This window comes from Gymnoscopelus microlampas, assembly GCF_963454915.1.
Source record: "Gymnoscopelus microlampas genome assembly, chromosome: 15".
Classification (NCBI taxonomy): Eukaryota; Metazoa; Chordata; class Actinopteri; order Myctophiformes; family Myctophidae; genus Gymnoscopelus; species Gymnoscopelus microlampas.
In genome coordinates this window covers 24,053,099-24,068,835 of record NC_139952.1, presented here as the reverse complement: position 1 = coordinate 24,068,835, position 15,737 = coordinate 24,053,099, and the positions used below count along the sequence as shown (strand labels likewise).

At 40.0% G+C, this 15,737-nt stretch overlaps 1 protein-coding gene across 1 annotated transcript in view; it reads left to right on the top strand.

Annotated features, from left to right (window-relative positions):
- The window catches only part of LOC311061698 (coagulation factor XI-like), a gene marked incomplete at its 3' end in the record, with an annotated part of 5,218 nt that extends 309 nt beyond the window's left edge, over positions 1–4,909 (top strand). Inside the window, exons 2-8 of the mRNA XM_084080387.1 lie at positions 1,937–2,046; positions 2,460–2,622; positions 3,030–3,145; positions 3,314–3,464; positions 3,625–3,725; positions 4,145–4,304; positions 4,798–4,909. Of these exons, the coding sequence (XP_083936513.1) occupies positions 1,937–2,046; positions 2,460–2,622; positions 3,030–3,145; positions 3,314–3,464; positions 3,625–3,725; positions 4,145–4,304; positions 4,798–4,909 (913 nt within the window). The remainder of the gene's footprint in view (positions 1–1,936; positions 2,047–2,459; positions 2,623–3,029; positions 3,146–3,313; positions 3,465–3,624; positions 3,726–4,144; positions 4,305–4,797) is intronic.
- Between the last annotated feature and the right edge of the window lie 10,828 nt (positions 4,910–15,737).

The following is a 15,737-nucleotide window of genomic DNA, read 5'->3' as shown; positions in this document are numbered from 1 at the left end:
TTTACACTACCGGCGCAATATATACATCAAAACGTGCGGCTTGGCCAGGAATAGTGTGCTCGGAAACGATTTTCCGTCACGCGTTACCATGGCGACGTTATTAGCAAAAAACAGCGAAACTCCGCCCCTTTTGGCCGCACGTACCGCGCAAAACGCTTCTCCTCCCACACGGTTTACTCGTTAGTCGCAATGTATATATCAAAACGTGCGGGACGACCGCCCCACTTACCGCATTACTTTTTTCGCCGTTTCGCGTTACCACGCCCACGTTATTAGCAAAAACATGTAGCCGCGCCCCCTTTCAGTCCCAAATTCAGACTCATTCTCACTTGCTTTACTCTTCATCATCATCCCCCATTCACACCCATGTTAACCATCATCATCCTCACTCCCCCATTCACTCCCATGTTAACGGTTACGGGGAGGGGGGGAAACCACCCTACTCTAGGGCTCCTGCTATAATCCATGTGGCAGCTGTAACCACCAATGAGCTTCGTGTGTTGAAGCTCCGCCCCCTCTGCCTTCCTATTGGCCGAGCTTTAAATGGCCGTAACTTCTGTTTGCAGCATGCTACCGCCCCCAAACTGTGTTATGGACTTTTTTTTTTTACGAACTTTTTTTTTTTTACATTTTTTTTTTTCTTTTTTTTTTTTTCCGAACTTTTTTTTTTTTGATTTTTTTTTTTTACACCAAAACACTTTTTGAAGGGTATGCAACTCGATGGTCCAACCCGGACTTGGACCTCTTCACTTCCGGTTTGAAAAGTGCCCAAAATGCTCTGAAACTTCGCCTACCCCCCCTAAATTGGGGTCTGCGAACACAATCGTCACAACAGGAAGTGGATATATCACTTCCGGTTTTGAAAAGTGCCCGAAATGCTCCGAAACTTCGCGTACCCCCTCTAAATGGGGGACTGCGAACAATTGTATAATTGGCGTATAATTGCGTCAGACCTTCAGAAGTGGGTGAAACAAGCACTTAAACCCATTTAAGTAATTGTTTCTATATTTTTAAAAATTATAAAAAAAAAAACAAATGTTGTTTTAGATGCTCATTTTTACCTTAAATTTTTCAGTTTTTTAATTTTCCTTTTTTGACTTTCGGTTTATTTTTTATTCATTTTATAAACATTATTTTGCTGTTTTTTTTCTTTACTTTTTTGGCCGCCCGAGGGGATCAAAATGCTACTCCTCCCACACGGTTGACACGGCCCCGCCAATGTATACATCAAAACGTGCGGGACGACCGGCCCACTTACCGCATTACTTTTTACACCGTTTCGCGGTACCACGGCGACAAAACCCCCAGCCAACGCAGGCACACTTAAATTTTCGTAGGAAATTTGTTTCTAGTTATTATTAGGTTCTGATTTAATAGACCAGTACTGCTTGCTGAAAGGTTTGTAAAAGGTGGAATTATTCAGTGCAGTCTGCCCCTGTCCTTGGGAGTGAAGGCAACAAACCAGATGGTGATTGGATGCAAACCACTAGTGATGAGTGGAGCAACGCTGCTATGGAGTTTTAAAGGGCTGTCCTGAATCATCTACCACCCATATAAAAAAAATTGTTTAGTTTTGGGTTGGATCCCAACCCTGTCCTTGGTGACACATATACTGTAGATGTTCTCAGCTTTCTTGTCATTCCTTGGCTGTCTCACCAGGTGTTTTAAAGCTTATTTCTGTTACTAAAATTAGTTTAATGAGAAAAACTTAAAATGAAACCAGAGGTTAATCAAAGCGTACATATTTACTGCAGGCCAGTTATACATTAACTTTACTGTAGCTGTGGAAATCTACTGTAGAAGGTGTTGCACAATAGGTCATTACTCATTACTGTTTGCGATGCAGTCTGTTCTATTTACTCACCGGACCTTATTTTAGTCAAGACTTGCAGACTTTGACATTTGATTTGCAATTGCCAATGTTTTCATGCTCTAGGCATTTCTTCTGCTACCTGAAGTACACTGCCACTGGACAGCCCAAAACACAGAAGCCACTGCTTGGTGTGACCTCTGGCTACTCTCTCAAACCTTGCAGTCCTAAACCTGGTATGTGGTCAGCTACCAGTTCGCCCCATCTTAACCACATATACTATACAGTGGTGGAAAGTAACTAAGCACATTTGCACACTTTTTTTTTTACAGCTTTACACAACATTCGAAAATATCCGATCTACAACCTCACAACGCATTGCGGCGTGTTTTAAGTGTGTAGATGAGCTATTTTCTCAATTTGTCATACAACAAAGTATAAGAGTTTAAGTGGTTAAGCTATTAGTATTAATACCTACTGTTTAGACTACCATGTATGTTCTGCAGGATCCTATTCTGTGTGTGTACTTTGTCAACAATTCTGTATCATATATTGGGTTGACACTGTACCTCATCATGCATGCTGAAGTCAATCCTTAAATGCCAATTAGTGAAACTCCCTTCTCTCTGGTTGAGTTACTGTCTGCCAGATGTCTGTCTGTCTCCGGCGTATGAGAATATCGACTTCTATGGGGCAGACTACCGCACCTTGTTCACAGCAGACTATGAGTACTGTCAGAGATCCTGCACCCAAGACCCTGGCTGTGAGTTCTTCACATTTGTCAGTGGACTCTTCAGAAGAGAGGATATCAGGTAAATTATTATAGTGTAGGCACACATGCACTTTTCTTAAATCTTGTAGACCTACAACTTGAACAACCTTAGTATCACCTCATCATCCAAGAGATGGAATTATAATTAATATGTGTTTGGTGCAATGGCTTTTAGCGAGGATCAAATGATGGCGATCTGAACAAACCACTTTCTAGATTGATGTGGAATTTGCTGTGCACCTTCAATGAACCCGAACTGATTTATGTGACCCCATGTCCTTTCCTATTAGCGCCCCCCCCCCCCAGTTCAACATTCCCACTTGTCTTGCACACAAGATGTTAAAATTGAATAGCTGGTTACAGTATATGATATGGTAACTGTAAAAAAACGGAATGGTCTGTATTAAAAAAAAATATTGCTGAAGATTGTGGGTATTCTGTTTGTAGATACAAGTGTCATCTAAAATTCAGCTGGACAGTACCCAAGCTTCCAATGGTAAACGCAAAAGATGGTGTGGTCTCAGGATTCTCCCACAAACTGCACCAAGCCAACCAGAATATGCGTATGTTGAGACGCACATACACGACTACTCTACATACACAAACAGCTATTGCTTCACTATTGATCAAACACGTATGGAATTGTTAAAACATTGAGTAGATTAATGTGCATTTTTTCCACACTGTGTATGTATGTGTGTCTGTCTGTGTGTGTTTGTGGGCATGCGCAGCAGCATGTCAGACCAAGATGTTTCCAAACACTGAGATTCCAGGACATGACCTCGACATGCTGCTTGCAGCCTCACCTGATCACTGTCTGAGCCTGTGTTCTAAGCATCCACTCTGCACCTACTTCACCTACTTCAATGACACTGACAAAAGGTGAGTGTTAACCGAAGCAGAAGCCTTGTGTGTCCATATTTCATCTTTTTCTTTTTTCTTTTTTTCACAAATGAATGCCCTATGACGGCGTCCTTCCTCCGACCTTATGCTGTGCAGCAGCTATACTGTAAGTCCTACTTGTCAATCATTATGATTCCAGGTTCCATTGCTACCTGAAGAACAATGCAAATCAAATGGTGACTAAAGCAAATGAAGCAGCCGTCTCTGGAATACCAACTCACCTCTGTCAGCCTGATAACAGTATGTACTTGTCAAACTGCAAAAAGAAAACAACTGAATAATTCATGTCGGTCGGTCTGTCCATACGTACGTCCCTATGTCCATCCCAACGTTGTGAGTGTGATATCTCAGGAACATCTTTAGGGAATTCCATGACATTTGTCATAAACGTCCACTTGGACTCACAGATGAACTGATTAGAAGTACAGGGTTACTGTAGGTGGTCAAAGGTCAAAGTTCTAGATCCCTGTGACCTCACAAAACATGTTTATTACTTCAAAGTCTTCATTCACTTATGCGAGTCTGGGTAGACACGTACAGTATTGGCAGAGGCCTATGAGATCATTTATTTCATTAGCTCATTCATTTTCCTATTTCCTGTTTTGTTGTTTTAACGTCCCAAGCAACATAATGTTGTCACTATCATGTTCCACTCCTAGGTTGGGTGAAGGCGGTGTATGAAGGTGTAGATTTCCAGGGATCTGATATGCGTTATGTGTTACTGGACGATCCAGACACCTGCCAGAGAAACTGTACTGAAGATCATAACTGTCAGTTCTACACCTATGTCAATGAGGCCTTCTTTGATTCCCGATATTGGTATGTTTTATGGACACACGCACGCACGCACGCACACACGCACGCACGCACGCACACGCACACGCACACGCACACGCACACGCACACGCACACGCACACGCACACGCACACGCACACACACACACACTTTTGTAATTTATTTTTAAATATAGGATACCCATATGTAAATGTATCAGAATAACACTGCAATCATAAAAGTATCCTTCATCAATTAAGCTGCGCTGTTAATCCATTCAAATGGATTAACAGCTTATACCTCTCCTTGGGACCCCAAGGTCCCAAGGAGAGGTATGAGAACCACTGATTTAAGCAATTTAAGGCATTAAGCAGAGGCTATTAAGGCAGTGGTTCTCAAACATATCACGATACTATGATATCCCAAATCCCGTTTCATATCATGATCAATATTGCCCATATATCAAATGGATCTAAATTAATATTATTGTCAGTTGTTTATGCATTATTTAAAACTGTGTTTGATGTTGTATTTCAGGCGTCGCTGCTACCTGAAGCGGGTCATTACCATGCCTGCTCCTCCCAAAATTACCAAACTGTATAATGTTATGTCTGGTTTCTCCCAGAAGAATTGTCAGACCTCTCCCTGAAGAAACATCAATCCCAATTCTAAATCAATGCACACTTTGTGTAGGCACCAAGCAAGCTTCACATCTGTAATAATAAAATCCTGTGATAATATAACCTGTTTTGTAGCCTACCTCTAATAGCCTAGCCTGAGCATACTGAGACAAATGACCAACAACCTTGGTTGAGGTGGCAATAAACTGAGTCTTGGAAAGTGAATTTTTTGGTGTAACTTAATGATTTACACGAGTAAAAAAAATACGTTTTTACTAAACTTGTCAATTACAATCTTTTAAGGTTAGCCATGTTGCATATAGCCCAGGCCTTGTCAATGTATCGTTACAACAGCAGACCCATAAGAAATTTGACCATGGTAGTGTAATGAACTCTTTAGAACTACAATATAAACTCTACTGTATTGTATGTTGAAACTTTGTGAGTTGTATTGTTCTCTATGGGCCAACTGATATGCACTGAGTCCTTACGGGTCTATTTGAGAGAAGGAGGGAGTGCATTAGATCCCAACCCTTTAGGCTCAAGACGTACTGAGGTGACCCTCATTTACAGTGACGTTGAGCGAACAATGTAAAAATAACAAGCATCAAGACAAACACAGACAGGAAGACATTAAAAAACGAACTTACAAGCAGCTAGATTCTAAGTTGATTAAAAACAATTACAGGCCAGCGGGGTCCGGGCACTTAGGCTCTAATGTAGCCTTAACAGCACATCGCGGGTTCGAGTCCCGTTCCATACGATCTTTGCTGCATGTCTCTCCCCATCTCTCTCCCTGTTTCCTGTCCATCTCTACCGTACATTATAAATAAAGGCAGAAAAGCCCCCAAAGATATCTTTAAAAAAAAACAATTACAAACAGATATACGATGGAGCGTGATCATGGATTTAAAACAGTGCAAAAGATGCCATTGAATCAAGTTTAAAGTGCGTTGAAGGGCATTCCAGGAGTCAGAGCAATTGAAAGGAAAAGATTGGCCAATCTCAGTGTTAACCAGGGGCTTTAACTAAAAGTAATTAATTGAATTTTGCATGGCTCCCATAGTTCCAACACAACATATCAGACAAATAACTACTAAGTAGGCCTACTGTATAAGGGATGTTAAATAAATAAAAACAATGTTTGTTGTGTCTCTCTGTAAGAGAAGGTCAACCAACAAGGACATAAAGTGCACAGTGATGAGTGTCACAGTAGGCCTAATAAATGTGATAGCAGTGTTTTAGACAGTGTTGCCATGTCTGCTTGTTATGCTTGCTAAGTTACTTTGGGCTTGTAAATATTGGTCGCGGGTTGGGTTTTTTGGGCTTGTTTGTAAAGTGTAGTTGTTTATTTGGGATTGCTTCCAATTTTTTATTTCATTGTTGTTTCGTCTGTTTAAACCAGTGGTTCTCAAACATTTTCATGTCAAGGACCCCCAAATCAATATGCATTTGTCCGCGGACCCCCACCTGGAAATACTTTGTGCAAGGTATGCCCATACAAGATTTGTGTATTTAAAATGTTTTAAAAACATTCAACATTTTTAACTTTTTTCCCCAAGATTCTACAAGCTCACGTGTCGCATCGCAACGCGTTGCTTGTACTGTAGATCGACTATTTTCAAATAGCCGATGTATTTGAGTTTAAAGTGCTCTGGGCCTAGGTCGCTTCTTTTGGGCTTGTTTTCATAAACCAGGTTGCTTAATTCTCTCGCAACACTGGTTTTAGACCTAATCCGGAGGCTTTAGGGTTGAGGCTGCAGCATTCACATAGACATGTCTCCATAATCCAAAACCCCTTTCCTGCAACCTAAAGGGAAACTGGATCTGTTTCTGTTTCTGTATCAGAAGCCTTTCTGAGTGGCCTGGAGGCAAGTTTTTCATGGAGCCGACCACCTAGATACTTGTTTTCTTTAACTCTCTCAATACTAGAACCATCAGTAGTAGAACGTTACTAACATTAAGAACGAAAGACTCCACAACATTTGTAGGAAGGAAAAAAGGATTATGAATTAACCACTACAATCTAAAATATAGTGAAAATAGTAAGAGCTCACAATGCGTCACTGTGAGCTGGTAGATAGGCCATTTTTGCTATAATTGTTTGTTTCGAGTTCTGGAAAATGTAAAATTTTAATATTTTAAACATTTTAATACAACAATGCATTGATTCTTATATTTTTCGATTTATATTTTTAAAAGCAAGTACTCCAGTACTTTAATGCAAGCACAAATTTGACAGAGCAACTTTCACTTGTACTTGACTATTTGACCAGGAGTATCTATACTTTGAGTAGTGGGCTTGAGTACTTTCTCCACCACTCCGCTCCTCTGTTCACCAACACAACAGGACCCTCCATCTTTCGTCTCCAACAGAACTATATTTTGAGGCCGGCCAACTCATCCCAATGGTTCGTACAATGCCATATATATGTTTCACCATAATGAATGTAATAATAAAATGTAGGCATCAAAATTCCATCTATAGGCAAATGCCTTGTTAAAAAAGAAAATACGTTTTAGTCCCCTTTTAAAAGTGTCAACGGACTGTAGTGCTCTCAGATGGTCAGGGAGGGCATTCCAGCCGAGGAGCAGCTGAGCAGAAGGCCCGGTCCCCCATGGTGTAGAGCTTCATCATAGTTTTTTTTTCAGTGTGTCGGAATTTCCAGAGCAGAGGGAGCACCCGAGGTCGGTGGTGCTGTGGATCCCATGTACAAAGGATAAGGCCTCCAGTGCTGCACCATACACCATGTGTAAACTCAGTAGTGCTAGGTGTCAGTGTCCTTTGTCCAAGTTATAGTTCATAACAACAAGTAGCATTTTTGTCCAAGTTGTAATTTCATGCCAATGACTAGGCGTCATTGGGCATTCCCCAAGTTGGGAAACCATCTACTACGATCTACTATGATTGATGAGTCACCAAGAAGAGTTCGGACTCTGAGGCAAAATCCACAAAGTAAAACTGCAGAATGTATTCTTTACTTTTTCCACTGTTCTTTACTGTTGGACTGTTTGTTGTATTGCAGTGTAAATACTGTAATCATAATTGTAACATCCTAATTTTGGTGGGCTGCATCTAATAATTTTAATTGAATGCCTTTTACTTAATGCATTGCTGTATGCACTTGTCTGTTTTTCCCTGACACTGATGTGGACAATTATTCCATCATCCCTCAACTCTGCCTCACCATGCCATTGATCCTCCAATCATCAGTGCACCAATCACCTCTGATCACCTGCATTAAATACACCTGTGCACCTATATTTACCCCTTTTCCCTTCCACCATGAGCAACCAGTTTGTTTTTTGTGTTCAGATCCACAGTCTATGATTATTTCATGTTCAATCCAAGACCTGTTGGTGTGTTTTCTAAGCCTTCTGTTCAGCCATTTTCTGTTTACAGGGAAATGATGGGTAAGAGTTGCAGTAGCCCATACATTGTCTCATGTAGTCATTTTCCGTTAAACACACTAGGTTAGGTGTGAGTGCCACCCACTTACTTTTGTGTGGTAGAGTAGTAGGCGTTTGTTAAGTTTTTGTTGTTCATTTAGTGAGTTTTTTGTTCAGTTACATCCCCTTTTTTTTGTTTAGAATGTTTTAATAAAACACTGAATTCATTTTATCCATTTGTTTTCCATTCAATGTCACTGGTTGTGTTGTCCCAAAACCCCCTAGACCACCAGTTGGGGACGTAACAATGGCAACACTAGCGAATGGTGTATCTATTCTACAAGCTCAACACCTCACTACATTACACATTGTGAGCTTGTAGGTCGGCTATTTTTGCAGAATGTTTGCCTAATTTTGCCAAATGTATGCCCAGAATAGGGTTCATGTGATTATTTCAAGATTTTCGACTACTGTATCCCGTTTTCACTATTGATACTAGATCAATAGTGATTTTTTTTTAGTATCTTTACTACTAAACTAAAGTACAAATTTGACAGGGCAACTTTCCCTTGTAGTTGAGTAATATTTGGGGTATTTATACTTTGTCCACCATTGCAGAGTTCATTCATGGGTTCCATAAACTACCTGTATAGGCAAGTGAGCCCCTGGTCCTTGCATGGTAACGATCCAAAAAGTCATAAATGGAGGAGTATTGACAACTACAAATGTTGTTACACCCATGCCATATAGTAAGAACTAAGAAGGCTAACATTTGCCCTTTGACTGATTTAGGAAAATGAGTAAATCAATAGGATGGGTCCTGCCAGTACCGTCCTGGCCTTCCTTACAACTGTACCACCAAAACATAATTGCAAGAAGTAAACTCTGTGTGAACCAAGGGCTTTAACTAAAGTAAACAATTTAATCGTGTATGGCTCCCATTGTTCCAAGACAACGTATTAGACAAATAACAAATATGAGTGTTCCCCAATGCAGTTTTTCTAAGGTCTCTCTAAGAGAAGGCCAACCAACCATGACAGAAAGTGCACAGTGATGAGTGTCATAATTAGCTCTGTGATGGCAGAGTAGACCTAATCCAGAGGCTATAGGGATTCCATAGTTGTTGTTGGTATGATATTACACCTCATACCACTTGGACAAAGGGAATGGACACCTGCAGTAGTAGGAGAGAGTGGGGTTAGATGACCCACTTTTTACTAAATATGTCCTAGGCAAGGCAAAAAGACACAAATTTAATCTGAATATCTTCCCTTGTTTCAGGATGTCTTCGGTCAATTGCAATTAAGAGTGTGCATCAATGACAAAAGACCATAAAAATATGACTTCTCCAAAAAAAGTGGTCCTGTGGCTGAACTTGCCCCAAGTTAGGGGTAAGTTGACCAATCTGATACTTTAATGTTTAAACTTTAAACTTTGAAAACCTTAAAGATAGCTTTAAACATGAAAATGTAAAACCAACCAAATAAAGTTTAATATAATATTTGCACGTAGTAAAATAACATTGAAAACTTCAAGTCAGTCAGCATAATTTGAGTAGGAAACAATTATAAATACATAATCATAATAAAATAAATGTGAATAGTTCATTTGGTTCATTTTACCCCACAGCCACAATTTTAAACAAAACTGGATAGTATAATACTTTCACACTAGCTAAATGATCCACATGGTTTTAAATATTGGCACATCACAAACTTGATATACGGTATATTTTTAGACCTGGATAAATTTGCTGGGAACATTGTGTGTGTGTGTGTTAGAGAGAGAGAGAATGGTTTCCACTCATGTGCTTCCCAACCTCTCAGACCGCTAGAAATCATGGGCGCTTATTAAACTTAAGGTCATATGAGAACACAAAGGGTGGGTCAACTTACCCACCAAGTCATCTTACCCGGTTCTCCCCTATAGCTATAGTGTAATACAGAGTTTACACATGGTGTAAGACAATGCAGCACTGGAGGCATTATTCTTTGTACATGATGAACCCTGTATAAGAAAGTTACTATGCAGTCCGCTGACCTTGCCCCTGAGGGGTCAGGAGGTTCAGGGACCCACATTGTGAGAAACTCGATCATTGGGAGATAAAATGACCAACAGGTTTGTGCAGTTTAGTGTCAATTGAGGCAACTAGGCTTATCTCTGAACCAATAAGCAAGACGTTTAGTCCAGGGAGTCTGTCCCCAATACAGTGTATATATAGCAATCATATGCTCTGAACAAACACACTACAGCTGAGTACAGCTGAGCTTGAAGCGACTTGACCAGGTGAACTTCAGCAGAAATCAGGATGGAGGCTTTTTGGGTTCTAGCGGGTCTGCTCTGTTTGTGTGGACACTCCCTCGGTCAAGGTAAGAACTTTCTTTTGCTTTTTATTTTATTCATTCATTATCTCCCAGGCCCTGAAATTCATTATTTGAAATTGGGGGAATGTCTCTTATGGCAGGAGGGGTACAATGTTCTGGAGAGAGGGGGAGAGAGCAATGTGTGTAAATGTCTGTTTGTCCGTCCGTCCGTTTGTTTGTCTGTGGGCAGCTGACCTCTGGCACCGCTGCGGCTGGATTGAAAGTTATGAAACTTGTAAATTTGCACGCACACTCCCAGTACGCAATGACAAACCTGCTATAACAGGCTGAAACATATTTGGCCTATAGGTCGTCCTTGGCTCATGATAGGCCAAGTCCATTTCCACATGTCAAGATTTTCTTCCATTTTGCTTTTTTTGTTTGTTGCAAAACACCCTTTTTGGTACTACTTCTGCAGATTTTGTCCAAAACTCATGCAGATGGGTATACATTATCTCTGTAGTCATGCGATCAAGATGCATCTGTCAGATTTAGCATTTGCCGTTTTAAAAATGCCACAAATCATGAAATCAGTGTGTGATTGTCGTGAAACATTACATGCACACTTCCAGTAAGCCAAGGAAGAACCGCCACCCAAATCTTTTCATATTGGCTCTATAACGATTCATGTTTTGGCCTATAACTCTTGAACCATACGTTGTACAATTAAGGTATTTTTCTTTTTATCTTAGTTTTTCTTTTTCTTTTTTATTATTTTCAAAGTATGTTGTAGCACAGTAATTTTTTTGCTTCTTGTAAGAGTACTGACAAATAAACAAATAACATTGATTCTTGATACTACAAAAGTCTTTCGTTCTTCAAAATGTCAAAGGTCAGATTCTCCTGTCTTAATGTCTCATCTAGGATGCTGGACAGAGTGGTTTGACAGAGATGACCCAAGTGGAACTGGAGATTACGAGGTTCTTGAATACCTTCGCAGAGAGAACCCAGGGAAGATTTGTAATAACCCTTCTGAGATTGAGGTCAGAACTCTCGCTGGACTCACTATAGATGTAGCAGGTGATATCATTGAAGTGTAAGTATTGTAATTCAAATTACCTTTTTATGAATGTCTGATTTTGTATGATTTTTATGTGCATTAACCATTTAAACCCTATATACTTCATTGACCGTGGTCCCCGCAGTTGTCCATTCTTGGTCCCCCTCCTTTTTCCCCTCTACCAAATCTCTAGCCGATCTACAACCCCGCTTTGTGACGTGTTGCGAGCTTGTAGATCTATGTTTGTCTTTTTTTACCTTCTACATTCTGTCATCAAATCTGAGTGAAAACCTAACTGAAAATCTCCTTCTCTTTTTCAGGGTTGACACAATCACTGGATTCGTCTGTAAGCTTAATGCCCAACCAGACCAAGACTGTCATGATTACCATGTTCGTTTTTTCTGCCCCCCACCATTCTGTGGAGGTAACTATGACAACATTTCTTCTTTTATAATACTGTCTCCTCCAGGCTGGCTGTCCGAAGGCCAGAGACTATGTTTTTGCCTCAGTTCGTCCATCTGTCCGTTTGTTTGTCTGTGTACACAAGTCAGTACACATTATAGATTTGTTATATTCCATTCCAATTGGCTATGACTGAATTCCAAAGTTTCTAGGCACTGGGTAGGCAACCCAGTCTGGCGGAGACCTGTGCACCGAGGAGCACACTTTTCTAGTTTAGCTGTAAAGTATGCACATATATTTGACCCCTTAAAATATGAGTCCTAATAACTGTGTGTGTGTGTGTGTGTGTGTGTGTGTGTGTGTGTGTGTGTGTGTGTGTGTGTGTTTAGAGTGTGAGCGAACCTTCCATGAGAACATTGATTTCTTTGGAACAGCTATAATGGACGTGCATGCTCCTGATGTGGAACATTGCCAGATGATGTGCACTCAGCATGCATTCTGCTCCTTCTTCACCTATATACGACCTGACTGGACCACAGACGACCGGTAGGTTACATGAAAATACAAACTGCAGGAAATACATGTGAACAGTTGTATTTTTAATTTAGAATAATAGTAAATCCAGCTGAATTGAATGTTCATAAGACACAGGATCTCACATAGACACAGGATCTGACAATTTTTTTTACCTGATGGTCAAGATTCAATGTATCCCCTGAACAAACAGGTAGGCTCTATTAGCTCAATGGTAAAAAAGATTAGCGCTAGCGCAGGAAAACGGGTTCAAATCCGGGGTAGAAGAGGAAAGTTACATAGTGCAGCTTTAATGTAGCCTAGTTCTAAAGGTGAACTGTTTGTGTTCTATTTCACTCACTGAATCTTAGGACTCTAGGAGCCTTTGACATTTGATTTGCCAACACTTCCTTTCTCTAGGCTATTCCGATGCTTCCTGAGGTTCACTCCCACTGGACAGCCTACAGTACAGCATCCACTACTGGGTGTGACCTCTGGCTTCGCCTTCTCTCACAGAAACTGCAGTTATGGTAGGAACACAACCATGCGTTTTATATCTTCTGTCTTTTCTGCACAAATGTGAGTCCTGTATGTTCAACAAGATCATATCACCCCGGCATCGTTTCATTGGCTGTGAGTAGGACCCAAATGCAGACAGGCAGTGCAGTTCAAAGGGTTTATTTCAGAGAAAACAAATCCAAGGGATAAGTTTTTTTCCAAAAATCCAGTCAATGGCAAAACGGTCAAGAACACTAGGACTCAGAAATACACAAAATAAAAGGCCAGATAGATAGCCAAGAGAGAACAGTAACATCTTGCTTAGGATCTGACAAAGGAACAGGGGGAACTGGGGAGTATATATGCAAAGGTTGACTGGACATTGGTAAACGGGATGGACAATTAGCACAGGTGGACTGATGATAAGGGAGCACACCAGGTACATCTGGGCCATGTGTAGGTCAGGTAGGAAAGCCTACACACACACACACACACACACACACACACACACACACACACACACACACACACACACACACACACACACACACACACACACACACATTATAATTTTTTTTTTTTTTACAAGTTGTTCATATTACATTTCATATTTGCATTACATATATTATATCTTCATGCAATTGTTTTGTTTTTAGGAAAGGAGGTAGGAAAGCATATGACCAGGGTCATCAATGTGTCGTGGCAAGACTTTGATTAAAAAAACGAATGAATGAAAAAACATATACTAGTAGGCTATACATTGAGGGCTAGGTCTGTTGTGTTTCTGGCAATATGGTATATTATGGACTGCTCATTTTGTATGTCATGCCAAATATAAAGTCTGCCAAAAATAGCCATCACAAGCCAGCATGATGGCCCTTGTATTTGACATGGTGACGTTTCAGGTTGGATAAAGCTTATGTCATGGTGACATCTGGTGGTCATATAGGGAAGCACACTGACTTGGGAACACTCTGAGGACATTTGGACAGTGCTGTAAAGTAACTAAGTACATTTACTCAAGTACTGTACTTAAGTAAAATTTTGAGGTATTTTTTTTACTTCACTGGAGTATTTCCAATTTTCAGTACTTTTACTTCTACTCCACTTCATCTCAGAGGCAAATATTGTACTTTCACTCCACTACAATTATTTAAAAACATACTTTGTAGATTTTGAATATTATGACAAAACATACAATAACCACTTCAGCCCTATTTACATTTTGGCTATTTGATAATAGCCGCAAGCTCACAATGCGTCGCAATGAGACGCATTGTGAGCTTGTAGATCTGCTATTTTCAAAAGAGTCTTATACATTTTAAAACTTGAAAAAAAAGTTTTAAAATGGGACATTTGAATAATGAGTACTTTTACTGTTGTTACTTTAAGTACATTTTGATGCCAATACTTTAGTACTTTTACTCAAGTACATTTTAAATTCCAGACTTTTACTTACAGAGTAACAGAGTAGGCCTACTTCTACATTGCAGTAGCCTATTGATACTTTTACTTAAGTAAAGAAATTGAGTACTTTTTCCACCATTGCATTTGGAGTGCAGGTGGGGAAGCATACAACATGGTGACATCTTATGGACAGGTAGTGAATAGGGATGCAACAGGAGGAGGCCAGAGATGTCAAAGGGCACACTGTGACACTATACCAGGGTCAACACATGGGTATAATCGGTCAGAATGTCTAAATTAAAGTGTTGAGATTCCAGAACATTAGCTATGTCTAGTTTATCAACCTGTGGATATTTAGAACAAAACAATATATTTCTAATAGTCAATATAACCATATCATAAGGGTCCTGTTCTTCCAGAAATAAGCTTAATTAATAATAGCCTACTGCTCCAATGCGACGCTGCCAGCATTATCTGCCCGGAAATACTTTTTATGATGTGGTGATGTCATGATGATTCCGTCTAGACAAAATAACAAAAACTAGAACTTGCACTTTTTGTCTGATGTTAAATCTCACCCCTAACTACCCCATATTACAATGAAAAGATAAAGTCATCTAAAACTGATCCTTTTCAAAACATAAATATCAACTAGCAAACCCACTTTAAAAATGAATTCAAACTAAAATTTAAAACAAAAAGTCTGATGATGTTTCGCTGCTTGTTCTATATCGACTTAAACCCCAGCATCCGTGTATTAGGACAAAAGCTTTTGCTGAAAATAGCAGATCGACAAGCTCCCAAGGCTTTCCAGTGTGAACTTATCGATCTGCTGTTTTCAGCGAATGCTTTCCCCGCAAAAACAGAAAACTGAAAATTTACTAGCATAGAGCCCTGAGGGCCTCCGCTCAACCATATGGGGTTTAAGTGGTTAAATGTTGGCTGAACTCTCGAATTGATGACGGTGCGTTTTCATGTTTCACTGTGTGTATGTAGGCCTACCTGACGGAGACCATTTCAGGTCGACACGTTGTACATTACATTCACTGTGGGAGCATTCTAAACAGTGTCCGGATATTATTTATTTTCTCGCGTTTTCCATTAGGGCCAATTTTCAAGCTAACAATGTTACCTTGAAAATTGGCTATTTTCGGTGAGCCATCTTGTGACAAAATTATAATTAGGCTTTGGAATGACCTCCCAGAGGAGGTCAGATTAACTAAATCGCTGTTATCATTTAAGTCACTCTTGAAAATTTCCTGCCTTGATTTTTACAACTATTTT